Source organism: Chroicocephalus ridibundus, chromosome 5 (assembly GCF_963924245.1).
Source record: "Chroicocephalus ridibundus chromosome 5, bChrRid1.1, whole genome shotgun sequence".
Taxonomy (NCBI): Eukaryota; Metazoa; Chordata; class Aves; order Charadriiformes; family Laridae; genus Chroicocephalus; species Chroicocephalus ridibundus.
Window position 1 is genome coordinate 70,485,102 of NC_086288.1, and position 26,354 is coordinate 70,511,455.

Consider the following 26,354-nt stretch of genomic DNA (forward strand, 5'->3'; position numbering starts at 1 on the left):
AAGAAACTCACGTGAAGGGAAAAAAAACCCTAAGTTAATGCCTCCATTAAATCTGAGTCAGGACTAAAATCCCTAACATTCACTCCAATAGGAATAAAACTGTGATCACAGGACTATCTGCAATAAAAGGAACCTGAAAAAAATGTACTTTCACATATTTAACTTTCACTACTTGAAACATTACCAAAAAATTCTGTGGAGACATAAAATCTCCTAAGACAAAAATATAAATTTGTTCTTGGAAAAAATAATATGAAAAATATTTTCATAATTTGGCACAACTGACAGCTATTTAAAAACAGTTTCTCACCAGAAAAAAAGGTCTCGTTGGCTTTTGTCATATAATTTTTTTCTACATTTAAGAACTAACAGTCTAATAATATCCAACATAACAATGCAATAGAGTTGATATTCTATATTTAAATTTTAATAGACTATGTCTTTTGTATAACTTAAATAGTATTATTTATTACAAATCTCATGCCTATGAAGTGCAATTCAGGCTCCATGTGCATCATTTTTTATCAGAAACAGACATTTATAATGCCTCTTTACTAATAATACAGAAGTGAACATTGTCTGACAGTTCCGTACTGTCGCTTACATAGTTTTGCTGTATAAAGAGCAGAAGCATCATAGTCACTGCTGCTTTTGAAAGAATTTTACCATTCAAATTAATTGAAAAATAATTTCAGGGCTCTTGTGACGGCTCCACATTAACGTAAATCAGCTCATTGTGTTGCTTTATTCTCATTCAAGCTACTGTGGTTTTTTTCTCCACAGTTTTAACAACATCAGCTGTGTTGGCTGGTCAAAGTAAATACAATGACAGAAAAATACAATGACAGTTGAAATAAAGAAAAACAGAGCTGGAATATTTCTGAGAGTAGGCATATGTACAGCAGACCCCAGGAAGGTTTCTGAGATTTTTCCCTCCTAGAAATGCATTATTGGATTCACATAGAATGAATGACTGATGATGCTTCTTTCTCACTCCCTTACATGCTCATTAGAACTGTGAAACCAGTCCAACTGTCCATCTTAACTCTCAGAAGCTGGATTCCTAAAACTATTTTCAGAGTAGCTGATTTTCTCATCTACCTGGTATTCACTTGCCACTTGCGTGAAAGGGTATCAACCTGACTGATGCAGCCCTCTCTACTGACCTGCACCTTTTTCTCTGTGGCTCATTTTGTACATTCAGATGGTTTTACTATAATGGCACATGGCTCAGATTTTCCAGTACATTCAGTACATCTGTGGTCACATCAGGAATGTACGTCACAATAATTTCTCCATAGTGGTAACGTGCACTCAATTTGCAAAGTAAATAGAAAATATCTAGACAAAGAGATAAATAACAGCAGTGACACATGAACAAGTATATATCCACTAGATAATCCCAATTCTAACTAATAAACATTTTTCAGGAAAGCTGGTAACTGTCCCCAGGATAAATGCCCTAGATTCTAACTAGATCAGTCAACACACATTGTTCAACAGAGCTTGGAAAGGCATGTGAGGTTCAAGGATTTTTTTGAGGAGTGGTAATTTTCAATTCAGAAAATGTGGAGGATAACGAGTATTTAGTCACAGTCAGACAAAAACAATCAAGAGAAAATTTTGGTTTGGACTGGGTGATACTGTGTTAAACCAAGCAGGTATAGCAGCCACACCTTTTTTTTTGATAAATACAAGAAATAACTAAAGCCCCAAAAGAGAATTACATCATCATACAAAATAGATTATATGTAAGGCAGGTGTGGGCAGGAAGGGTTTCACTGCATGCAATCTGGAGGCATTAGTCCCCACAAGAAACCACAAAGTTGAGACATAAGCAGCCATATGTCAAGGACACGCTCTTGGAATTTCCAGGAACTGAGCCCTGAGAAGAACGTGAAGAGTGCTTTGGGCTGAGCGCTAAGTAAAAAAGGATTGGAATAGTGAACCAACCCCTGCTGTTTGGTTCTACTGCGTTCAGAGATGTAAATTCTTTCAAATATACAAATTTCAGAAATAAATATTCAACTACAGCATTATTTATTTCTGTAGGAGAAACAGCCTAGTGAACCTGGGCCTTCTTCAGTCACAGAGGAATCACATTGGAACCATTCTTTTCAATAAGAAAAGACAAAAAATTCTCTGTTGTCTATCTTTCTACATGAAAGCTATTCACATCCAAGCATCATGCACAGTAGTTCATGAAAATATGAATTAAAAATGCCTTTTGCTTTATACAACAGTATGCCAAAACTTCATTAAGCAGCCCAGGTCTCCACAGCCTGACAGGTAGGGGCAGCGTGTCTCACAACTGGCTCTGGATATTTTCCCCTAGTGAGAAATAGCAAGCTTCCACTATGTTCTTCTCTGTAATATATGCAGTTTGCTACCAGATAGATACAAATCCTGCCATACGGATTACAGAAGAATCATCAATGAGGCACTAGCCTAATAAGCTTGTCTGGCAGTATTAAATATATTATTTTAGCCAGAAGATATTCTGAAATTTGGAAATTTCAGAAGTCAGCAATCTCTTCTGGCTTGATCTAAAAGTTCAGCTATCTAGATTTGGTGGGGCTTTTGAACATTTTGGCCAGCTATAATTTGTCAAAATTTTATAGGCATATTTATATTATACCTTGTATTCAGTCTGTGTACCACACACGCATGAAACTCAGGTCTCTGGGTTGCATTTTCAGAATTCTACCTCATTCTGTGCCCCGTAGAAGTGTGCTCAATTAATGACATGCTAGTTGCTCATTGCTCATTGTTAGTTACTCTCACTGCTCAGCATACAACGCTTTACCATACCTATGTATTTATGCTACAGCCTCTTACTTTATTTATTATTTGAACCTGCCATGAAGACAAAATTATTGTACTCCTAATTCCAATGATGTTCATTACTATGGTACCAAAGGCATCAACACACATATGGTTACAAAATCCTTGCGAGCTACAAGGACAGTTTCATTCTCATTTTACAAAGGGAAGTTGAGGCATGGGAAAAAAATATGCATTTGTATAATTACTTGCTTATAGTTCCCATTTGGAGAGATCTATTAGATGTAATTTTTCAACATATTTAGCATATATCATATGGTTAAAACACAGCTCCCAGTGGCTTTCAATACAGCAACTTGCCCAAAACCCCACAGGAACTCTACAAAAGACTTGTAGATACTGTTCAGTTTTCCTGGAAAGCATTCAACTGCCTTCAACAAAACACAATCCCTCTTTGTGTATTTCCCCACCTCAGCCATTACAAATATTCCCACCGGTGAAGGTAGGTATGGACAGCAGCATCCTTTAATTTATGACCCCTCAAAACATGCCCTAACAGACGGAGAGAATCCAACTGGTAAAAAGATTTGATCTAACATTTTAAGGCTATAATATTACGCTTATTCAGAAGGCGCAAGGAGATAACCCAGGATATACAAACAAACTTAATTGTAGCATTATCTAACATTCAAAGATACACTGTATAACCTCACTGTTCTTCTAAGGTAGTTTTGAGTGTATAACTTCTTAGGTTTTTTAAACAAAATTGAAAAAGAGTCTTCATCATACCATTTCTTCTTCTTTATTGTCACACAGAAGTCATAAACAAAGTTAGAATCCACAGATGGACCGTACAAGCCTCTGTCACTTAGGCTCATGGGACGATGCCTCATCAACAGTAAACTCTCAAATGCCAGCAAAAGAACTCCAGCAACGGGGTCAATGAGAAAACAGAATCAGGCTTCCTGCTCTCAGGTCTGATCTCACCTAGATTTGGATCTAGAGAACAGAGCAGCAGCTCTGAGGAGATGGAAATGCCTTAGAGAGCGGCTGGAAAGCTGCCTGGTGGCAAAGAACCTGGGAGTGTTGGTTGACACCTGGCTGAATATGAGCCAGCTCAGAATTTTTGATGCAAAACAAAAAAGCCTCAAATCAATACAAGTTGGAAAAAAATTCAGCCTAAACAATTAAAGCACAGCAAAACCATAACCAACTGACAACTAGACTTTATCACAGTAACATGAAGGAACATAATAACAGAACCAGAAATAATAATTTCATCCCAGAGCTTTCCCTACACATAAAAAATACATTATTAAATACGAACTCATGAACATAGTGTAACAATTAAGAATGGAAACATACACTGCCTTCCTTTTTCTTGGTGTGGTGAGAAGCATACCCTTGTACTGGTGTCATTTTCAGTTTTGTTTTGGAATTGAGAGCACTTCAGGAATTCTGGCCAGGAAGCATTTACCATACCCAAGACTGGTTCACAGCCTTCTTTTGCTGCCTCACAAAATGTCCTGCAGGGCAACAGGCCTCGACTGGAGAAAAGAGACAGAGAACAAAAATACAAAGGATTATTACTCTACAAGATTGTGAAAACATTTTAAAAAGAGAAAAAAGTAATAACAAACACTTTTGAAGAATTTTACTTTCTACAGAGCTACACCAAAAAGGTGCCAAATCTTCATTATTCAACTAAGGTGGCATCAGCTCTGGCTTTCAGGCTGAATTTAAGCCCAAATCAAGCTCAACACAGTGAGACTGATGCACTCCTCCTGTTTGAACTAACTGAACTTTGGTCCAAGCAGAGCTCAGCAAGTAGGCCTAAATGAAGTTAAGCTGTTGTGTAAGGCTATCAGCGAGAACTCAGCACCAAACCCAAAAAAACGCAGTTTGGCTGGAGACTGGTCTGATAAGCGGCCAAAACCACATGAACACAGAAGAAAACCTGACTATAAATCAACCACTTTACACTATATGGGAGCACTTCGTTACCTAAGAGAGCTGTCAAACAGAGTAATGTAAGTTATTGCTGGAGCACAATGAAAGAAAGCATCTCAGTAAGCAGGAGCAATTGCATCTGGAAGTCCACACGCACAGCAAAGCAGCCCAAATGAGACACACTGCCAGCCTATCCAAACACTTTCCTCACCCGTATGACTGCTAAGCCAAAAAGACCCAGATCTTCTTTCTGGAAAGCAGAAGCACTAACGCAGCTAGATGGTGGCATCTACTAACTAGAGCTAGAGAGTGTGTCATAACTACCAAAAATTAGGAAGAAGAAAGGCCTGAATATACAGTAGGAAAGATAAGACATCTGAGTGGTCTTTGTCAGAAGACTATGTCAGCCTTCTGGATGAGTTAACAGAAAGAACACGTAAGTGGCAAAAAAGATCTCTCACACAAGTACCCAATGCCCCATCACTACATTTCCTCAATGTGTGGACTCCTTCCTCAAATAAACTGTAGTGCTTGTAGCATTTCTTAGAGTATTATAAAAATTCACCAGCAGAAGACTGGAAAGCTAATGAACATTCATAACTTCTGAATCAACGACCAAAAAGCAGAAGTTGCATACGTGCTCTAAGCAGGAAAGATCTCACTCACATTTAAAACAGTTCAAGTTTTCTCAGGCATAATTAAAATTGGGGCACTTATTCCTAAGTATATAATGAAAAAATGTAACTCTGACTTGCAAGTAAAATGTCTTTTATTTTTTAAAGCATTATTATGCATTGCTGGCTTTGCTTTATTACAAAATATGACCTAAACTGTAATTTTTTACTTAGCTTGAAATCAATGTTTTGTCATTCGGGAAAAAAGAATGATGAATTTCTAAAATATGCAATGTTTAAAATATGATTAACATGTCAACTTAATGTGCATTTATTATATCTTAATGATACTTCTGACTATAATAAAATATTTTATTCTAGACAACTTTTTTTTTTTTTTTAAACAGTGAACACCAAGACTGGGAAGGCGTGCCTTGGGTTTTATTAATTTTTTTATCTAATTTAGAAATACAGTCATGAATGTCCGCTGTCTTCACTATAACTTCACTATCACTATAAGGTCTATAACTTCAGGGTCATCTGCTCAGATCATCAACAGCACTGTAAACAAAGATAATCAGAGAGTTACTTGTACTTAAACAATTATATCCTTTCCCGTAATTGTGAGCTGTCGCCGCCAATACCATACTTGATTCATGATTCATGACCATTAAATTCCAGAAAGATTCCACAGAGGAAGTGATGTAATTGAAGTGAATTTCAACTAAACAAACATTACACTGACCTAGAAGGTGATTTGGCACAATATTCTGAAAGGAAACAAAACTGCTTGAAGTGGAAAATGTCAACCAATTCTCAGTGGAAGGAACAACATGTACAGAGACCTAGAAATACCTGTAATTGTTAAGTATGGCTCTCTTACAGAAACAGCTGACACATTCAGAAATGCTTGAGAGAACTTCACCCGTACAAGCCCATGGGACCCAAGAGGCTGTATCTAAGGGTGCAAACTGTTCAGTGCTCTTGCAAGGCCTGTCTCGGTCATCTCTGAAAGGTCATGGACATCAGGGGAGGTTTTTCACAACTAGAAAAAGGTAAATGTTGCACCCATCTTCAAAAAAAGGCCAAAAAGGTCAAGCTCGGTAACTTCAAGCTGGTCAGCCTGATTCAGTCCCAAGGAAAATCACAGAGCGAGTCCTCCTTGAACACATTTCTGGGCACAGGAAGATGATGATCGGGAACAGTCAGCATAGATTTATCAAGGGTAAATCATGGCTGACCAGCCTGACTGACTGTTATGATAAAATAACTAGACGTGTAGTACTGGGATCTGTCCTGTTTGACATCTTTATCAAGGACCTGGAAGAGGTGACCAAGTGTGCTCTTGTCAAGTCTGCAGATGACACAAGCTGTGGGAGGGAATCAATGTACTTGCTGGTAAAGCTGCCATTCAAAGGGACATAGACAGGCTGGAAGAATGGTCCAAGAAGAACTTTATGAAATTTAACAAGGATGAGTCCTGCACTTGGGAAGAAAGAACCTAGAAAGATGCAGGCTGGATACTGACTGATTGGGGAGCAGCTCTGCTGAAAACAACCTGGGGGTCTCGGTAGGCAGCAAGCTGGGCATAACCCAGCAGTGTATCCTGGCAGCAAAGCAGGCCAACAGTATCCCGCCTGAATCACATGAGTATATAATGGGAAAGGATTGTCCCCCTCTGCTCAGCACTTGCTAGACTTCATGTGAATACTGTGTCCACTTTTCGCTGCTCCAATACAGAAAAGACACTGATAAAGAGCAGCAAATCCAGGGGAGGGCCACCAAGCTGGTCAGAGGTTGGGACACTCACCTGCGGGACAGGCTGAGGGAACTGGACGCCTACAGTTGGGATAAGAGGCCGCTTGGGGGTAACATCAACCACTACACCCTTCAGGACCCATGGGGAAATTATGGAGTCTAGCCATTCACAGCGCTGTTTGGTGGGAGGATGAGAAACAACTGACATAAGCTGAAACAAGAGACGTTCAGACAGGATATAAAGAACGTTTTCAGCATGAAATTCGTCAGGGAGTGAAACAAGTTATCCAAAGAGGTTGTGTGGTCTCCATCCTTGCATGTTTTCAAGACATAACTAGATAAAGCCCTGAATACATAATCTTACATAATACATACTTCTGCTCCACTGACGAGACAAGGAATATCATGGTAACAACGAACAGTTTCAGTAAAATGAAGCTATTTACTGTTTGAGTTATTTAAATTGGGTCTGTTGAGGGAAATTCACATAGAAAATGAGAACAACACAGAAAGAAATATCACAAACTAACATAAAATAAGGAAGTTTAACTGCATATACTGAATTTTTTCAGAATGTTGGGCGAATTGCAAATTCTTGATGTTACTGCAATTTGGAAACAACTTAAAGAACTATTACAGAAGTAGTTACCCAAAAGAAAATAAATTGCATAGCCAAGACCAACTCAGTATTCTGGTATTTCATTTGAAGTTTCAGAAATAAATACGTATAAAAGCACAAACACATGGACAGACACTTCGAGGTATCATTTTACTTAAAGTAGATTATAGAAAGTCTAGTCATTAATGAAAGCTGCCAGATTTGAAATGGCTAATTTATTGCAAAAATGTAAATGCATGACTCCGAATCCTTACCACATTCTTTACTGTGAGGATACAGAGTCTCCTTCGTGTTTGAGAAGGAACAAAGGGCTATTTCAAGAAATTAGTCAATCTGTCACTCAGGTTTGCATCTTGGGGATCATTGTCAGCCTTCACTTCATTTTGCATCATCACATCGAGGCCACCTTTAGAGGCCACCCACATACCACATCTAACATGGTTTGTCCCTTACCCCTACACTGATTAAGTTTTAAACACCTTTTTTTTGCAGTTTATATCTAAATTACTGCAGAACCTTTTGGGATTTAGCAAATGCAATTTTGCTTCATTGACAACCATTCATAATGCCACAAAAAAGATATTTTTCCTAGCACTCCACTTAGATCATATCATCTTTCTCTTTGTGTCTGACTCTTGGTTGTATCTGCCCACCCTAAAAATGTGGCTAGAACTCCATGTTCAGGCACAAGTAAGTTAGTGTTTCATTTTACAGTAATAGAGAAAAACACAATACTATTAGCAACCGTGTGATACGGCAGCAAACTCCACAAGCAAGGAACAAAAAGCTGCCAGAGCTGTGTGACTACTAGTGGTAACATGAGGAAATTGGTGTAAAGCAAAACATGCACTTGCATACGTATTCTGAAGTCAGCATGGTTGCCTTTCTCTGCTTAGTAGCTAACAAGAGGAACACGCTGCCAGTGTTGTTACTGAGATTGTTACCTACTCTAGCTGGAACCACTGCTTCAAAATAGATGTCTTTAGAGATACATTCTCCAGGTAATGTTAAGGACTACAACCCAATACACTTTACATGCTGCAGTATTGAAGCTATCTCAGAAACCTTTATCAGGACCTTTATCTCTAAGATTGTCTCTTGCAGCTTCCTAGTTGGCAGCTTACTTCTTGCCTGGAAAAAAGCAGATAGATTCTAAAATAGTAATTTTCACCACCAGATTGGAATGTGTTGAAAGGCAGAAGATTTCAGTGCCATAAAGCAGATATCTGGCTGTGTACAAAACTAAGAACAAATGGTCCCTCCTGATGATAGGAAGAGCTGCCACTTATTAGTTCTGCACATTGTACTGGCAAATTAAAAGCTTACTATCTGACTTGTAATGACTCTTCAGATAAAGATGTTCTAAAACATTCTTCTGCTATTTACAGGACCTATTCTATATGGAAAGAAAGAAAGAGCACAGCAAGAGCTCTGCAGGAGACATCACTACCTCCTGACCGGAGCCTCAGAAACTCCCTAAATAAAGGGGATTTTGCAAGACGAGCAACTGTCTCCAGTCACTTTCATTTAGGGTTTTGGATGGCTTTTAGCTTTTCATTTTTAACTGATCTACTACTTCTAACATGTTATATTAGCATAATCACATCTGGGTAGAGGTATTCACATAAGCAGACCCACTGGTTTAACAGAGGCTCCTTAGCAGAACATGCCAAAAGAAAAGCCGCTACTTACTATGGAAGGAGCTTGAGTTCCAAAATACCTGTAAGAAATAAGATGCCACATAACTAACACAGAGTATTGATTTGATCTATTTGTGGACGCTAGCCATTTAATTTATTCAGACTGATATGCTTAGAGTTCATGTTTCATTTATTTTTTAGGAAAACACACAATACACTACAAAATTACATTACAGTGAAAAGAAACACAAGCAGTGATTCTACCTCATTAACTGTAAATGGCTCCCACTGGTTCAATGGAGCATACCTGATGATCACAAATAGTAATTTGAAGGCAGTATATTCTGCTGACTTTTTGGGTTTTTTCCAAATAAGTGATAGCAGGAACATTAGTTGAATTTAACAAGTCTGTGACTGAGGTGTACTTGAGTTTACCATGGCTAACCAAATTTATACTGCTCTTAGGATTTGTACAAGTGGACTGCTATTTAAAAAAAAAAAAAACTACAAACAATTCTTGAATACTCTAAGATGAAGTTTTATACAAATGTGGAGTATTCGGTATGATCCATGTTCTCCTTGAACCACACATAAATCATTAACTTCCAAAGCACCACACTGCAGATACAGCCTGACATATAGCCATCAGGTAATAATAGTATGAGTATGCTAATTTCTTCAAATGTAACTCAGCAAAGTTCAATATATGGTTAATTGTTTCCAGAGGTCTTTCAATGTACTGATCATTAATTTCTATGGAAATTTTACAAATAGTAGTAAAAAGTTACATTAAAATATAAATCTGCACAGTTATATTTACACATGATAGTTAAAAGGCTTCTACAAATGTTAGGGGATGAGCAATTTTTTTCAGAAGATTCATCTGCATATTAAACTGTTTACATCTATATGAAAAAATCACAAATACAAAAAGTTCACCTCATTTGTTTAGCTTATGCAGTCTACCATTTGAATATTACAGTGCAGTGTAAACGTTTGGGTATACACACAGCACAATAATAATTTAAAAATTACTAGGCTTCTACCAGACAACTGCACAGTGATTAAAGAAGCCAAGCAGAATTTGCAGTCTCTAGAGAAGCTCTGACAAACCAGAAAACACAGGATTATCCAGCAATTACTGCAATATTTGGCCCAGTTTCAATGTGCAGTCATGTGTCATCCATAAATTAAATATTTCTGGATAATGATCAAGCTTAGTATGGACATGCTGCTTAATCTACTGAAGGATGAAAAGATGATTAAAAATTTCCATCTTGATTAGTCTTATTTACAGCTACTTAGAGACCAATCATTTTAAAAATAAACTAGCATGTCTACAGCAATCTTACCATTATTTATTTGGCGCCAGTGGCAGGCACAGAAGCAGTTTATAACAGATTAGGGTGCCATTCTGCTCTTCAGGATATTCATGAAAAAAACTTGCTGAAGATGGAGTTTGATGAAAGAACAGATATGTGACATATTTTTAACTCTGGTTGGTTTCCCCACACTTAAAAGTTCATACTTCAGTTATTTCAGCTGCATATCAACATTAAGAATCATACGGTGCAAAAAGAAACAAAAATGCTGTTTATAGTTTGTTACGAAGTATATTATGGGTAAAGAGAATAAATAAGGGGGTTTAATATGCATAAGGTATCTTTAGAGAAGCTATTTATCAGAAGAGCTTTATATTGAATATTCACTGAAGCAGATACATACAATACAGTATATGCTCTAAAACCATTACGTTAACTGATTTTAAGCTTCCAAAGAGGGTACACGCTGCTTGGCAGCAGATGATCTGACTTCCTCTTCATGCCAATCACCTAGAGTTCACTTAAATTGTAATTCAAATTGCCTGATTATAATCCTACATGGATCTCCTTTAAACACGTTTTACATTTTTAGATTAACTCTTTTCAGAAATTATTTCTTCTGTAACACTAACTTCTCTTCTTTGCAATCACATTACCATGCACTGAGCTCATCAGTAGACTCTTTAAGTCACTTAAGTGGTTGTTTCGAGTACTAGAAATTATCAACGAAGTATGCTACAAGAAGCAGTAAGGAGAAGGAAGATCCTTTAGGCAATTATTTTCCTCTTACTGCAGAATTTAACAGATTTGCGAAGGAACAATTGTTCAAGGTAGCTCAAGGGCCTGGCTCTCAAAGGCAGCAGCCACTGTGGCAATGGCTCTTGATAAGTCTTTTCTGGAAGTAGCAACAGCATATGCAGCTCTTGTTCCCAAATATCTATATATCTGTTTCTGTGTTGCTTTCAGTTTTGCAATAACAGCTGTTTGTAGGCTGTACAGTAAGCCAGGCCCAGTAACTGATTCAGTCGAAAAGTAACGTGACCAAAAAAAAAAAAAAAAGTATTCTTTTTTCTCATCTGACAATTGCGTTGGCCCCTCCCAAAGGGATAAGGCAAAGCAAAAATAAACTATCAGGAGAGGGAAAGGTAGAAATTGCTAAAGCTGACAAAAGCATTAAATAAAATATACAACTAACCATCCTGCAGGGACTCTCCATGCAACCTGGTAAATTCTCTATATGTCTATCTAGTGCTCATTATTTTCTGTGGCCTTTCTTTGTGTCTTCACATTAGTATCTACAAGTGGAGTCCCTCAAGGATCAGTACTGGGACTGGTCTTGTTTAACATCTTCGTTAGCGACATGGACAGTGGCATAGAGTGCACCCTCAGCCAGTTTGCCAACGACACCAAGCTGTGTGGGGCGGCTGACACACTGGAGGGAAGGGATGCCATCCACAGGGACCTGAACAGGCTGGAGAGGTGGGCCCATGCCAACCTCATGAAGTTCAACAAGACCAAGTGCAAGGTCCTCCATCTGGGTCAGGGCAATCCCAAGCACCGATATAGGCTGGGCAGTGACTGGCTTGAGAGCAGCCCTGAAGACAAGGACTTGGGGGTGCTTGTAGACGAGTGGCTCAACATGAGCCATCAGTGTGCACTAGCAGCCCAGAAAGCCAATCGTATCCTGGGCTGCATCAGGAAAACCATGGCCAGCAGGTCAAGGGAGGTGATTCTCCCCCTCTACTCCATTCTCGTGAGACCCCACCTGGAGTACTGCGTCCAATTCTGGAGCCCCTACTACAAGAGAGATATGGACGTGCTGGAACGTGTCCAGAGAAGGGCCATGAGGATGATCAGAGGGCTGGAGCACCTCTCCTATTATGAGGACAGACTGAGGGAGTTGGGGTTGTTCAGTCTGGAGAAAAGGCGGCTCCGAGGAGACCTTATAGTGGCCTACCAGTGTCTTAAGGGGGCCTACAAGAAAGATGGTGAGGGACTTTTTAGGATGTCGGGTAATGGTAGGACTAGAGGGAATGGATTAAAACTAGAGATGGGTCGATTCAGACTGGAAGTTAGGGAGAAGTTCTTCACCATGAGGGTGGTGAGACACTGGCACAGGTTGCCCAGAGAGGTGGTGGAAGCCCCATCCCTGGAAGTTTTTAAGGCCAAGCTGGATGGGGCTCTGAGCAACGTGATCTAGTGGGAGGTGTCCCTGCCCGTGGCAGGGGGGTTGGAACTAGATGATCTTTAAGGTCCCTTCCAACCCTAGCAATTCTATGAGTCTATGATCTCCCCTGGTAAAAGCACTGCCACAGCCATGCCCTGTTGAGAAATTAATTATTGCAATTTTACAGATTAAAACAATAAAGGGCAAATGACTTGCAAGAGGTTATAAATGAAGGTGGTATACCAGAGCTGGAAATACAGCACAAAGATCACTCTCAGAACACACAGTTGTTGACTGGACCTGTCCTGGCTAAAGGTCACATTTGTGGTTCAGTAGACAACCTGACCGAATGCAGACTGATGAACATTTTCAACTACTGATGGTCCTCTTTACTGTTCTTTCCTCAACTCCATTCCTTCAGTTGTTCTGTGAGAACTGTTTATGTGGCCACACAGGAAGCCGTATTCAGGTATTGAGCCAAGTTGAAAACAACTGCATAGTATTTTGCTGGAATTTTTTTTTCAGCCAAATCCATTTAAGAAAAGTTTAAACTGGCATGGCTACCAGAGGAAATATTTGTAATACAGCCTTGCTACAGAGCACTGAGGTGTAATTCCCTGTATCATTCATTGGCACATATGCTAAGAACAATGATAGATCTGAGGTGTGAGGCAGAATAAAGGAACAGGTAATACAATTGTGACAGACTGCAAGGCAGAAGGGGGACAGGGGGGACACAAACTGAAAAACCCAGGAAAAATGCAAAAACTATGGGAAGAAGAAAACTGAGATTGTCCTTTGTGTTTCTACAGTCCTGAAGTCAAACAAGTTGAAGTGACGAGCTGACACACCAGCCATTGTTAGTTCTAATTGTCATTAATACTTTGGGGGATTTTTTAACAATAAAGACTTCCACAGAATATAAATGTCACAGAAGGAAGTTTCTACAGTAGAGCAAACACCCACACCCAGCTTTGCTATTTTTTAGAGTGACGGTTCCTGCGAAATCTTTCTCTGTGCCCTCTCACAACTCTCCAACATGCAGAGCAGCATATTCAAAGCTACTGAATAAAGCTATATGTGACAAGCTCATAAAAATCTCAATACTACTTCTTGATTCATTGATTTGTAAATAAATGGGCTGTTTAATGTTTCAGTTTCACATAATAGAGAAAATAATGTGGTTTTGTCTTTCGTTGTTCAGTTTTCATCTTTATCTTGCAAGTTATTTGGAAAGAGTGCATTTTTTTCCTATTTTGTCTCCAGAGATGGGTTTAAAACTGAAATTTGCTTCTTTAGTAATAAAATCTGAAAAGAAAGCAAGATTATTTTAGATTTTTGTGGTTATTTCACTTGACAAAATTATACTGAATCCATATAGCAATATTTTGGGAAGGAGCCTCAACTCCATGCGACACTTTATAGTACTGAATGCAGAGCTAGCTGCACGTGCATTTCTGACTTCCCACATTGTTTTTAGTTCAAACGCATGTAGTGTTTTCATGAAGCAGGTTCCTGCGTGCAAGTCCAAAGATGCACAATTAACGTGTAAAAAGACTACACAGGATGCACAGTCTGAGAAACACCTAACATCTTAATGGAGAAAAAAGGCCTCAGAGGCGATCCTGGCAAAAGGCAGCAGCGGCAGCTCAGTTTCCCCGAGGTGGGTGATTGAAGAATGGCTCCAGCTGCTTACATGAGATTTATGCCTACTGTTAATTGGATGAATCGCTGGTAGATGCCCACTCATCTGCCCTTCAGGGACTGAGTATAAGGATTTACTGCTAGTGCAGAAAGCCATTTCTCACTCGTACACTCATGAATATTTGATCTGCTGTCATGAGGCTGGCAATTATGGATGTGTCAGAAGAGGAACGCCCTTTCCAAGGGACTGAAAAAAGCCTGGTTTACACAATGAGAATGAAAAAGATGGAGATCCTGAATGGATTGCCTGCAGCGTGGAAGAGCATGCAATCTGTATATAGGCTACGAGAACACAAAAGTCTCTGAACCAAATAAGATGCAAAAATTGGACTGGAATATGTTCTGTGGGCCCACACAGATGCCTTATATTTTTTTCCTCTAAAAATTACAGGTCCAATTAACTATTCCTTAATAGTTGCCATATCTAGTAGCAACAGAAAAGAGACAGCTAAAGAGTTACACTTGCAAAAGTCTTAGAACTGATATCCAAGAGTACCATACTTAAAAAAGAGCTCACACAGAATGCTGAAGGCTGCTCAGACAGAGGAAGGAAATATAAATTCCTGATTCCAGTGAAAGGGGAAGTGGGAACAAATTCAAAGATACCATGAGATTAAAAAGACTCCTCTTATCCATCCAGAAATGAATAAAGGAAGCATCAGCTGCTGTTGAATTTCACATCTTCTATATCAGCTGCTGTTGACTTTAACATCTCTTTCAGGCCTAGCAACGTTCTTTGGACAATGTGGCCAAACTCAGCTGATATCCATAAGGATGCACATAATCTCTACAATGCAGGTTAGAATTTTCCATCTGTGTAATCATTTATTTTGTAGACAAAACCCAGATATATTATTTTGACTAAAACAAGGAGTCATTTCTATCTGTAATCAGCAACAAACAGAAATTCAGAAATCCGCTCTGACCCTTCAGTCTTTTTCTGGATATGACAGCACCATATGTCACAGCTGAGCTTACAATACCATAACAATCAAAATCACCTTACATATACCCTGGCCAGCAGAAGCAAAGTGCTACATAAATTTTGCCATATAGCATTGAAGTTATTACCACAAAAAAGTTATCAAAATAATTTAATGTGTTTTTTTCGATAACCCTATTCAGCTCAGAGGATCTGCCCTGCCTAAGGCAGCCAGCCCTTCCAGATTTCTCTTACTGATCGCATCACAATCAAACATGACAATGAAAATGGAAGAGATGTAGTAAATGAACTCATTAGAGCTATCGTTCAGCCAGGAATCACTTTAAATATTATTAAGAATATTGCTACAATTATGAGCTATTTTTACAATCTTGTTCCATCTGCCAAAACTTCTCATAAATGAAATAAAACTTGTGAAAATTCTCGCCTGATATTTACCTGCAAATGCTGAACATACTATTGATTTAATTTACTCTATAGAAATGTCTCTTGCAAAAATGAAGCTCCTAATATGCCCGAGAATCCAGGTTACAAGATCTTTTGCTGTTGGCAGACAAAATTCACACTTGGCAAAGACAAGCTGTTACAGTGAAATAGAAGTCCTCTGAATCCCACAAAGCTATTTCAACCGCAGCACTGTTACAGAAATTCTGGAATAACAGTGAGTAAATCATACACTGCACAGCAGCTCTAACTGCTGGTATGACCAGGATAATAAAGGCACCAAAAACTGCATTGTGCCTAAAGGACAGTCTCCCATTTCCACAGATGACTGCGATAGGTACCCTTAATTTCATGTAGCTCTCCAGAACTCATGCTGCCCTGTGCAATTCAGAGCACTGTCGAAAGGAAGACCTCAAGAATCAGCCTAAGTGAAAACTTTTTGAGCTGCACCTTCTCAGGAATCCTAAAGAATCACAGACACATCTCTCACTCATTTACACTCTAGGCTCCTCTCCATTGAGTTCATTGTTAATCTGTTATCATGCTGCTTCCTCACATTAAAGTTGTTTCAGAAAGACTTCAAGCTGGCAGGAGCAGATGGCATTGAAAGAAAGAAGCTGTCCTACCTGTCCTCAGCCTGGCTTATGGACCTCTCCCTACTTATTCTCTTCCCTCCCTCTTTGTGCCAGCATGACACTTCACGCTGTTACACAGTGAATCAGATCAGTCACTCCTAATTTAATTCAGATCAGTTTCCTGATCCAATATGTCATGGAGCTGAACAAATACTCCTGACAGAACATGGAAAGGGCACTGCTGAGCTGGGGAATAACAAGCAGGGAAACAGGATAAGACTGGTTCTTTCAGCAGCACTACCAAATTATATCAACTTAAAATCTACCATGAAACAGTCATCTGGAACATGTTCTCCAGAGAGGTTATGGAAACTCCATCCTTATAGATACTCAAAACTCAATTGGAAATGGCCCTGAGCAATCTCATTCATCTTCAAAGTTGGCCCTGATCTGATCAAGGGGGTGGACTAGAAGAGCTTCAGAGGTCCCTTCCCATCTGCGTGATCCTGATTCTAATTTGCCTGTCCTGCTCAGCCTGCGAGTGGCACAGTACTTAGCACTATGGCCTCCAGCACGGCGACAATAACTGCTCACAAGAGAAACAAACTTATGAAAGGTTAGTATGTCTCACCAACCGAAATCTCATAACTTTTCAACTGCATATGGTTTAAAAGTTGCTTGTTAATAAGCTGGGCACTACAAGAGGCTAAATACAAGCTGAAAAGCATATGAATTCTTGAAGAATCTTTTAACCACTGTTCAATCCAAAACCCTTTTGTTCATTAACTTCTGCAAAAAACAGTGTACTCATACCTACTAGAGCAGTTTTGCTATAGTAAGATAAAATGTTCATATATCTATACTTTTCTGGTTCTGAGTCCAGGTGCACAAGTCTGATAGGAAACTATCAGTGTTAGTACTCCCGCAACATTTGTGAAAATGCAAGGTTTTATTGAAAGCTCCTGTCCTACAATTATTGCAATTTATTAAATGAAATCGATCTAATTTTGTAAAAGGAATGTATGATTTTCTAGCAGATATATTCACCTGTCAAAAAAGCCATGTTCATTTTATAATTTGTTCTAAACAATGATTTCAACTACTTAAATGGCTAGTATTTATTTATAAGTAATAATATATTGCAAGTGTAGTAGGACGACCTGCGATCTCTAGTTAAAACACTAACTTAGAAATCAGAAGCCACATCTTATAATAGATAATACACACAGCAAATCATTAGGACAACAGGGCTGCAGGCAGTCAATCAGTAAAATATGCATTCATAAAATAACCAGTCCTCCTGATTTTCTTTTCTGCCTCCTTCCCTTAACTCCCTTGAGCAGCATTGTGAAATATGTTTTCAAAGGGACGTTCCCATGCCTAGATTGTTCTCAAAAATGTTTCTCTGCTTGATAACCTTTTAACTCTGGTCTATCCATATTTCCCCCCAACATGCACTTTGAAAGAAGATTCTTCCGTGATTTGGAAAAGTTTTCACAGTCAGTACATCAGATCAGTGGAGAGGGTGAAACACGGCGTGCAGTTTTGATGCTGCCCACTACAGCAAAAGCCGGCTTCACACCCACTGGACCACAGACATCATTCTGGCCGACGTAGGATGCCATTGCCTCTCTCTATATTACTTTTCTAGCTTCTAATTTTTTAATTCATTTCTTAAGCGATCCCTTCCTTCTGTATATTGACTTCTTTACAAACTATATATAGCAGTAATTGTAAACAGCCTTTATTTGTGGGTGGGGAAAGGGCAGTTCTCTGAACAGCGAAAAAACATTCTCCCCAGCATCTTATTTCTCTGCCTTTCTTTCCCTGTATTTTGTCCCTGATTTGTCCTTCCCCTACACTGCATCTGCCATCTACTGGCACATTACTGTAAAAGAGTTTGGCATCAAAGACTTACTTCCAGGCCCTTTTATGTAAGGGCCTGTAGCCCAGCTGCAGTGCTATCCCTAGCTAGTGCTGCTCCTACCTGAGCCATGACATGGATATAGAAGCTTTCAGAGACTCTATGATTTTTCAGAGACGCGTAAGCCAAAATTTGGGGATTAACTTCTGTATCCACAGATACATTAACTTTATAAACAGAAGTTCCCCTAAAGTAAACACATTTTCTCTTCTACTTCCCTTACCTTCCTAGCTTCCAACAGCCATGATAAAGAGCTTACCACTTATTAGAGCAACCTCCCTGCCAAACTTCAAGTTCCATTTCTCGAATACTTGGAGATACTAGGAACACTTTTTCATAAGAAAACCATTTTTTCTTTCTTTTTTTGCCCAGAACAGATATTAGGCATAAAAAACTTGAAATGGTGCTTTTTTTATTTTTTCCAAAATTAGAGACATCTGGAGAAAGGGTCCTTTAAGAAAACATGTTAATCAGCTTTAGATATAGGCACTTTGGTAAATACCACATTATTACCTTACTTTCCTTAGCACTTGTGCAAAAGCAGACTTTGTGTTTGTCATCTTTATACTGTCTCAGCTTGGGACCAAGCACCTAAGGTGATGAGTGTGACATGTTGACTTCAAGGTCTGAGTTCTGAGGGACAATTCAAAGTATAATGTTTTTGTTAGGACACTTTTTTCTGCCTTATAAGTAACAGTTACACAAAGGTAACAAAATAACTCATGAAGTACGAAATTATTCATGAGTAATACAGGCTGCACTGAGAAGAAAAATACATATTCAGAAATGCTTCTTCTTGAACGCTGTTTCTTCAAGTTTCTTCATTTCTTTCTTGGCAAGATGGTCAACGCCAACCTTTCAGAAATATGTGAGCATTCCTTTCTTTGAAATCAGATGTAAACCAGCTGTTTACTAACTCAACATGTTGCTTGTACCTCATGAAGAACATGCTCTAGTCATAGGACAGCAGAAACAAAATTTTGTTTCTTGAACAATTATCTTTCCTGAGAGCAGGAGTTAGGCTTTAAGGATTTGTTTTCTTCTAATTCCTTTCTCCATGCAAATACTCCATCACTGTCTGAATCTGCTTATTGTAAATTTTCTTTGTCCATATGCATCCATTTCTTACTTATTCAATTTTCTGTTTGAACTATCTCCGATTTGATTCACTGTCCTTTTATTTAGGGAAAGAATTCAGGTATGTTTAGCACATTCACTGAAACATGGTTCCAATCATGACCTTGCATATGACATCTGTTACCGTATATAAATATTTCCAAAAGTACACAGGAACTGTTTAGTGCTATTTTACTTAAGTGCTGTTTTACTTTAGTGCTATTTTATCTTAAGCAGACATTTTTGCTACTTTGAATCTCTACCCTGTGCATTACACCTGCCAACCACTTCACTTTCTTGTTGATGTAAATCAGTTCTATTTCACCTTGAATTAGCACATTATCAATTTGAGGGTTTACTGGAGCTGAAACTGAGTATTTACATTGTGCAGGAAACACATTACCAGATGTTTCCTGTGGCACGTTGACTATCTGCCATTAGCAACTCTATCCTCAACATTTTACTGCTGAAAGAATTAGACTGTGCAATTACTATTGGTATAACTATTGGTGAAATTACAGCTATCTGAAGGCATATTGACTGGTACAAAGGGCACAATGAAAGAAAAAGTATTCACTTGTTCTGCTATTCTGGGCCTTCTCAAGTAACACACACCCTGGGTGTTCCTCAGTTTTTCCGCTAAAAAGGAACAATTGTATCAATTTCCATTGTAGAACCTGTTAAATCAACAATGAAAGACTCAAAAATGAATAACAGTAGCAGATAGAGCACACTATTTGTGTGGGCAAGCACTCACAACTTTATCACGCTTTCCTCCTCTCTAATTTTTGTGTTCACTTTTGACAGGATTTGACTATACGTGTTTTTCATTAGATGGGTATTCAAAGCTGTGTGGTTCAAGTCACAACTGCGCTTACATGAACCGCAATTAGATTTAAAAACTGAAGGCTGGATTATGACTCGGTTATGTATTCAAAGACAGATTTTACAACAGTGTGTTTTCTTGTACATAATCAGTCTGTTGGATTCTCAAGGGCTCAAAGCCAAAACATGGCAATATTTAAAACAAAACATATGTGATTTCAAACATTCTAGATACAATGCACTTACTTAGAATCATAGAATCGTTTAGGTTGTAAAAGACCTTAAGGATCATCAAGTCCAACTGTTAACCTAACATTGACAAGTTACCCCTAACATGTCCCTCAGCACCACATCTACATGTCTTTTAAATACCTCCAGGGATGGTGACTCAACCACTTCCCTGTGCAGCCTGTTCCAATGCTTGACAAACCTTTTGGTGAAGAAATTTTTCCTGATATCCAATCTAAACCTCCCCTGGTGCAACTAGAGGTCGTTTCCTCTTGTCCTGTCGCCTGTTACTTGGGAGAAGAGACCAACCCCCACCTCACTACACCCTCCTTTCAGGTAGTTGTAGAGAGCAATAAGGTCTCCTCTCAGCCTCCTTTTCTCCAGGCTAAACAATCGCAGTTCCTTCAGCCGCTCCTCACAAGACTTGCGCTCCAGACCCTTCACTTCACTTCATCCACTGAACATCACTTCTGCTTTATTCATTATTAAAAAGTTGAAGTTTATAATCTTCTGGTGCAAGGCCGATTAATAGAATTGATGGATCTCCTTGATAAACAACCATTGCCAAAACTCCAGCTGGAGTAGCCTCTTTGAGTCATGCTAACTTGCTTGGTATAAAGAGGCACCAGCAGAAAGAAAGCATATTAAAAGGATGAAGCAACTCCCACAGGGTGTAAAAAGCTATACTGCAAACTCAGGAAACAATTGGTAGATGCTTTATAAGCATCTGAAAGCAGCCTCCACCCCATGTGCTTGGGTCATGGCAAGAAATACACTGGACTGGATCATGAGAAGAACATAAAAAGACAAGGCAGTGCGGGGTAGGAGAAAATCATCCCACCTTCTTCCTCAGAGGACTGGTAAGTGATTGTCACCAGTGCTGTAGCTTGACTTTTTTAATTGGATAGCACCCACTGTAACAAAACCATTGCAGATAGGATTATGACAGCGGATTGTAAATGTCCTTCCAAGAGAGTTTCTCAACACATTAATTCAAAAATGACTCTGAAACTGTAACTTCACAACTTCTTACAGGCTGTGGAATGGAAAAGTTGTCTGTGCAACTATAATTTGGCATCTCCACGCAGGTGCATTATAAAAATATAGCATAGCAGTCACAGACTACCTATCAGACTGCTTACCAGAGTTCCTAGCAGCTGTTATTTTGTCTTGCCATATTTACTTGCTTTTGATACCAAAATTAGGTAGATTAAAACAAGACTGGAACATGCCAGTGGAGGATTGCCTATCCAAACTCATACATATTCATACATCATTCATATACAATTAAACCCATCATGGACTTTGCATAATAGATATTGATTTAAATGTATGCGCTTAGCTTCCTCTTCATAGTCTTAAAAATTCTTGTTAGCTATGTAAACAAGACCTATGTGACTTAGTCAACTTTCTCTGCTAAACACTTGAAAACCCTCAATTAACTCTAAAAAATAGTTTTTATATAATGTTTTGTTATTTTAAAAAGTCTAAATGTTCACTGTGATAAAAGAAAATCAGATAAAAATTAATTTCATTGTAAGAATGAGAAACAAAGAGCATGAATAAGTTTAGAGTGCAGTTCACAAAGGCAGGAAAAGGGAAATAAAATAGCTACATCACTGATCTCATTCATGCGTTATACAAAACACGACAGAAGCAGATCCCTGACTCTTGGAAGTTTGATTATTTTCCATATTCTAAGAGGACTTGAAAGAAGTTTTCTTCCTCTCCTTCCCTGTACCTCACCTCACATTTGTTTTAAACTATTGTCAGCTTATAATAAAAGACACCACACATTTTTTGGACCTAATATTTCATCCTAGTTTGTGTCCTTAATGAAAATGAGACATTTTATTTTCTTCCTTTTTATAAATTAGAGAAAATAGATGAAGACAACGTACAAGAAAAAAACCACAAAATTTAATTTGCCACTATGAGTCATAACAGAGCAGCTCTTCAAAGGATATTTGACTGCATACAAACTATTCACAGCTTCTTAGAACCTTTTTCCTATTAACCTAATTTTCGCTAGTTAATTTTCCCCACCCACAACATACCACGTAGCCCTATTCTGACCTCTTTGGCTTTCTACAGGTCTTTATCTGGCTACTGTTGTGTGTAACATAGATATTACAGCACAACAGAAATATTTGTTACATACAGACTTTCTATAACAAACTCCTTTGTAAGAAAGAGCCTGAAAATCAAAGAAAGCATTTTCCCTTCATTACATTATTTTCTCCTTTAGAATGAACCTGAGAGAAAATAAAAATCAAAAAAGCAAAAAGTCAAATTACAGTGGAGAGTTTTTTCCTCTTACATTCTTAGCTATTAGATCATGACTAAAGTTAATTAATGATAAGTCAAATGAATTTGCAGACTTCAATCAGGAGGAAAAATAATGTACCTAAAGACACAGGACAAGATGTCCCTGCTTGTTGCAGGGGGGTTGGACTAGATGACCTTTAAAGGTCCCTTCCAACCCAACACATTCTATGATTCTATATGATTCTAAGTGTTACAGGTTCAGTTCTCTGCTCTACTGCAAATTTCTTGCTCAGTCTTGGCTTCCCTAGCTGTTAACGTGACACTATTATTTTCTCTTCCTATCCTTTACTTGGTTTGTTCAGTTGGGCTATAAACTTTCAGAGGCAGCAGGGTGCCCTTCAGTGCATGTTTGTACAGCTTCCAGCGTAAAAAGCCATGATCTCGGATGGACTCTCTGAGCCCTAACTGAAGGCCAACCACTTCACAACTTTATTTTCAAAGATGTCTGACATGAAAAAACCCATAGTGAGTAAACAGATACAGAAATGCAAGGTGCATTAGAATTTTGCCTTGAAAGCATATCATACTTTTTAATTTGCATTGCCCTAATACTATTTTCTAGGCAGAGCTTTAAGTTTGACCTCCAAAGATTTGAGACTCTGAGGATCTATCAATGGAAGACGTTTCCTCGGCTTTCTGGAATACACTTCTACACAGAGGATTAGTGGAAGTACTCAAGCTATTAGCTTCTGCTTTAGAAGACAGCATGACAGCAAAGAGGTATTATGAGAATCCATAACCTTCAAATTTATTCCCATGATAAAAAGTCCAAAATGAGCCATATACGTAGGCCTTCAGGATCTTATATAGCTTGCCTATCTTACCAAGTCTTTTGATGAAACATGAGTATTCACAGAGTGCAAAAAATATTAGAAAGCATCATTCAATGAATATGTCTGCATTATGCAGTTACAGGCTGACCCACTATGAACTTCTCTATTGATTTTGAATCTTTAAATTTTACATTAATTTTGGTTTTAAAATACAGCCTTTTTTTCTTTCAACAATCTGAAAACACTGCGCACTAACTTTTTTCAGATATTTTTTTTCTTCTTGAATGCAATAGCTGAAGTCCATAGGACTTATGGATTCCAATGCAAGTGAGTTGCTATCAATAAACAGCCACTATGTTGCAGTAACTGACCTTGTCTCCCAACATGAAGTAAAATTCACTAGCTTAAACCATTAATCATGACAATGCTGAGAACAGATCTTTCTTACAACAAATAAAATACCAGCGTTGCATTTGGTGGTAACAGGCTGCAGGCTAATACTACCTAAAAGGACAAAGTTACTACCTGGAATGTTTCAGAAGTCAGTAGTTAAGCACATTGACTAGTTTAAGATGTTCTTGCATCATTGGTGTTACTTTTCAGGATTGAGTCATGTTCTCTTAGCAATGCTGCTGGACTGTGTTAAGACAAGTTTCTTAAGTCGGATTTTGAAGTCGTATTGGAAAGATCTCATCCATTCACCCAAGGACGAAGAAATTTCATAGTGCCTTTAAATAAAACTGTCTCTTACTATCCAAATTATGAGAAAGTAATAAGCAAGCAAAAAAGTCGTACTGCACTTCAACTTTCCATGTTCCAGTCTCACACAAGTTTTAGTTGTACTTTCAAGGTTTACCTTTACTGGAAAGGAATATCTTAAAGGTACTGTTACATATTTTCTTGAAAGAGCAGGGCTAGCTGATTGTACATCCAGTTGTTGGAATTTAATACAGCTTTTTAAATTAATAGCTTTTCAGTGCCACACATGATTTTCATTGCCATAAGATATAGAAGAACAATTTTCAAGAGCAACAGTACTGTGGTAGTATTCAGAAATCCCAGTACCTAATTACATTGTGTGTTACACAAACACTGAAGATGCTCTCTGCCTAGAAACTTAATCTCCTTCAAGTGCTAATGAATACAATGTTTATAAACACATGAAAGATAAATGTGAAACAGACATAAGTTTAAATATCAGAGCAAAGCTATGTAATGACAGCACACTGGATGCCAAAAATTAGTGTTTGTAGCTTTCCTTCTTGTTGCTGCTTTTAACGCATTGTTATAATTATTGCTCCCATGGCTGCAGCTGCCAACACAGACTCTCTCGGCAATACCTAAGAATAGACATCTGAGCATCACATGAGTTTCATTTCTTCTCTACTGTTAGCAGCATTTGTCTAATTATGCTTTACATAAATTTGAAACAATTGCACTATAAAACAAAGAAGTATCAATAAATGAAACATTATGATCAGAGATGCACTGGCAATTAGAATGAAACAGCTGTAATTGACTGTAGGAACTAGTGACTATGTCAGTAACATACTGTTCTCCACACTAGTGTATGTTTTGTGATACTGTATGTTAAAAACAAGCATAGTCCCAAAAAAGGGCTACAGCTTCTGGACGTATCCCCATTCATAATCATCAGAGTCTTTCCACAGTGCTTCTTCTGCTTCTCCTTCAGTATGTTTCTACTTCCCAGATTCCCCTATTCAACACACCTAAACCAGACCTCTTCCTTTTTCATATCTGCACACAACACATACAACACAACTTCCCCTATTATACCAAGAACTTTTCATACCAACAAAGAGCTTTCTCCAGATCTGTCATGTTCAAACCAGGACAAGATCTCACTGAGAGGAGTTATTGGGGGAGGAGGGGAAGGGAAGGTGTTAACTACTTTATGTAGATATGATGCTTCTTCAAACGATTATTCTTGGCTTTGAAACACATCTGTTTGCCTGCAATAATTGGTGCTACAAGAAAAACTATAATCAAAGAAATCACTCAGTTGCCTGCAGAAAAAATGTATTCTCTTTAAAGAAGAGAGCAGAAGTTAAACTAGGACAACTCAGCTTTAGCAAAGCAGATTTAACAAACCAGCACTTTGTGAATCCACCCTTATGGTTCTTCCTGTGGTTGCCACTCAGCCTACGTTTTCAGTGTCACCCATGACACACTTTGGAGACATACGATTACTTATAAAGTGAAATCAGATTCTAACATAATCCTGCATCATTTACAGTCTCACATTAGACTTTCTTCCCATTGGCCTGCAGGGGCCAGAAGAGTTTCCACAAATAATATTTTAAAATAAGAATAGAGGGAGGCATTGTGACCTCCAGAACGTAAACCAGGACATGGAAATGCAGTTGCAGCTTTGACATTAAAAATTAATGGGAAACGGTTGCTGGTGGGGAAAAAAAAAAAAAACACAATCAAAAAAACGACCACACATACAAAGAAAAACTCTGACTCATGAATCTCAAAGTATTTTGCTTGCTACCCAAAACCAGAGCAAAAACCTCCATGCTCCAAACTTTAGTTTAACTTCTATTCTTTTTAAATTAGCAAGGCAGCTGTCATAATGTAAGCCCTGCAAGAAAGATGCCTTCAGGAAAGAAACAG

The 26,354-nt window shown here is 38.4% G+C and overlaps 1 protein-coding gene across 4 annotated transcripts in view; it reads right to left on the reverse strand.

Annotated features, from left to right (window-relative positions):
• Positions 1-26,354, reverse strand: part of CORIN (corin, serine peptidase) — a 143,496-nt gene that overhangs the window by 61,596 nt on the left and 55,546 nt on the right. For all 4 annotated transcript variants that reach the window (XM_063336964.1, XM_063336960.1, XM_063336962.1 and 1 more), the window contains one exon: positions 4,150-4,331. In XM_063336964.1, coding sequence (XP_063193034.1) covers positions 4,150-4,331 — 182 coding nt within the window. The remainder of the gene's footprint in view (positions 1-4,149; positions 4,332-26,354) is intronic.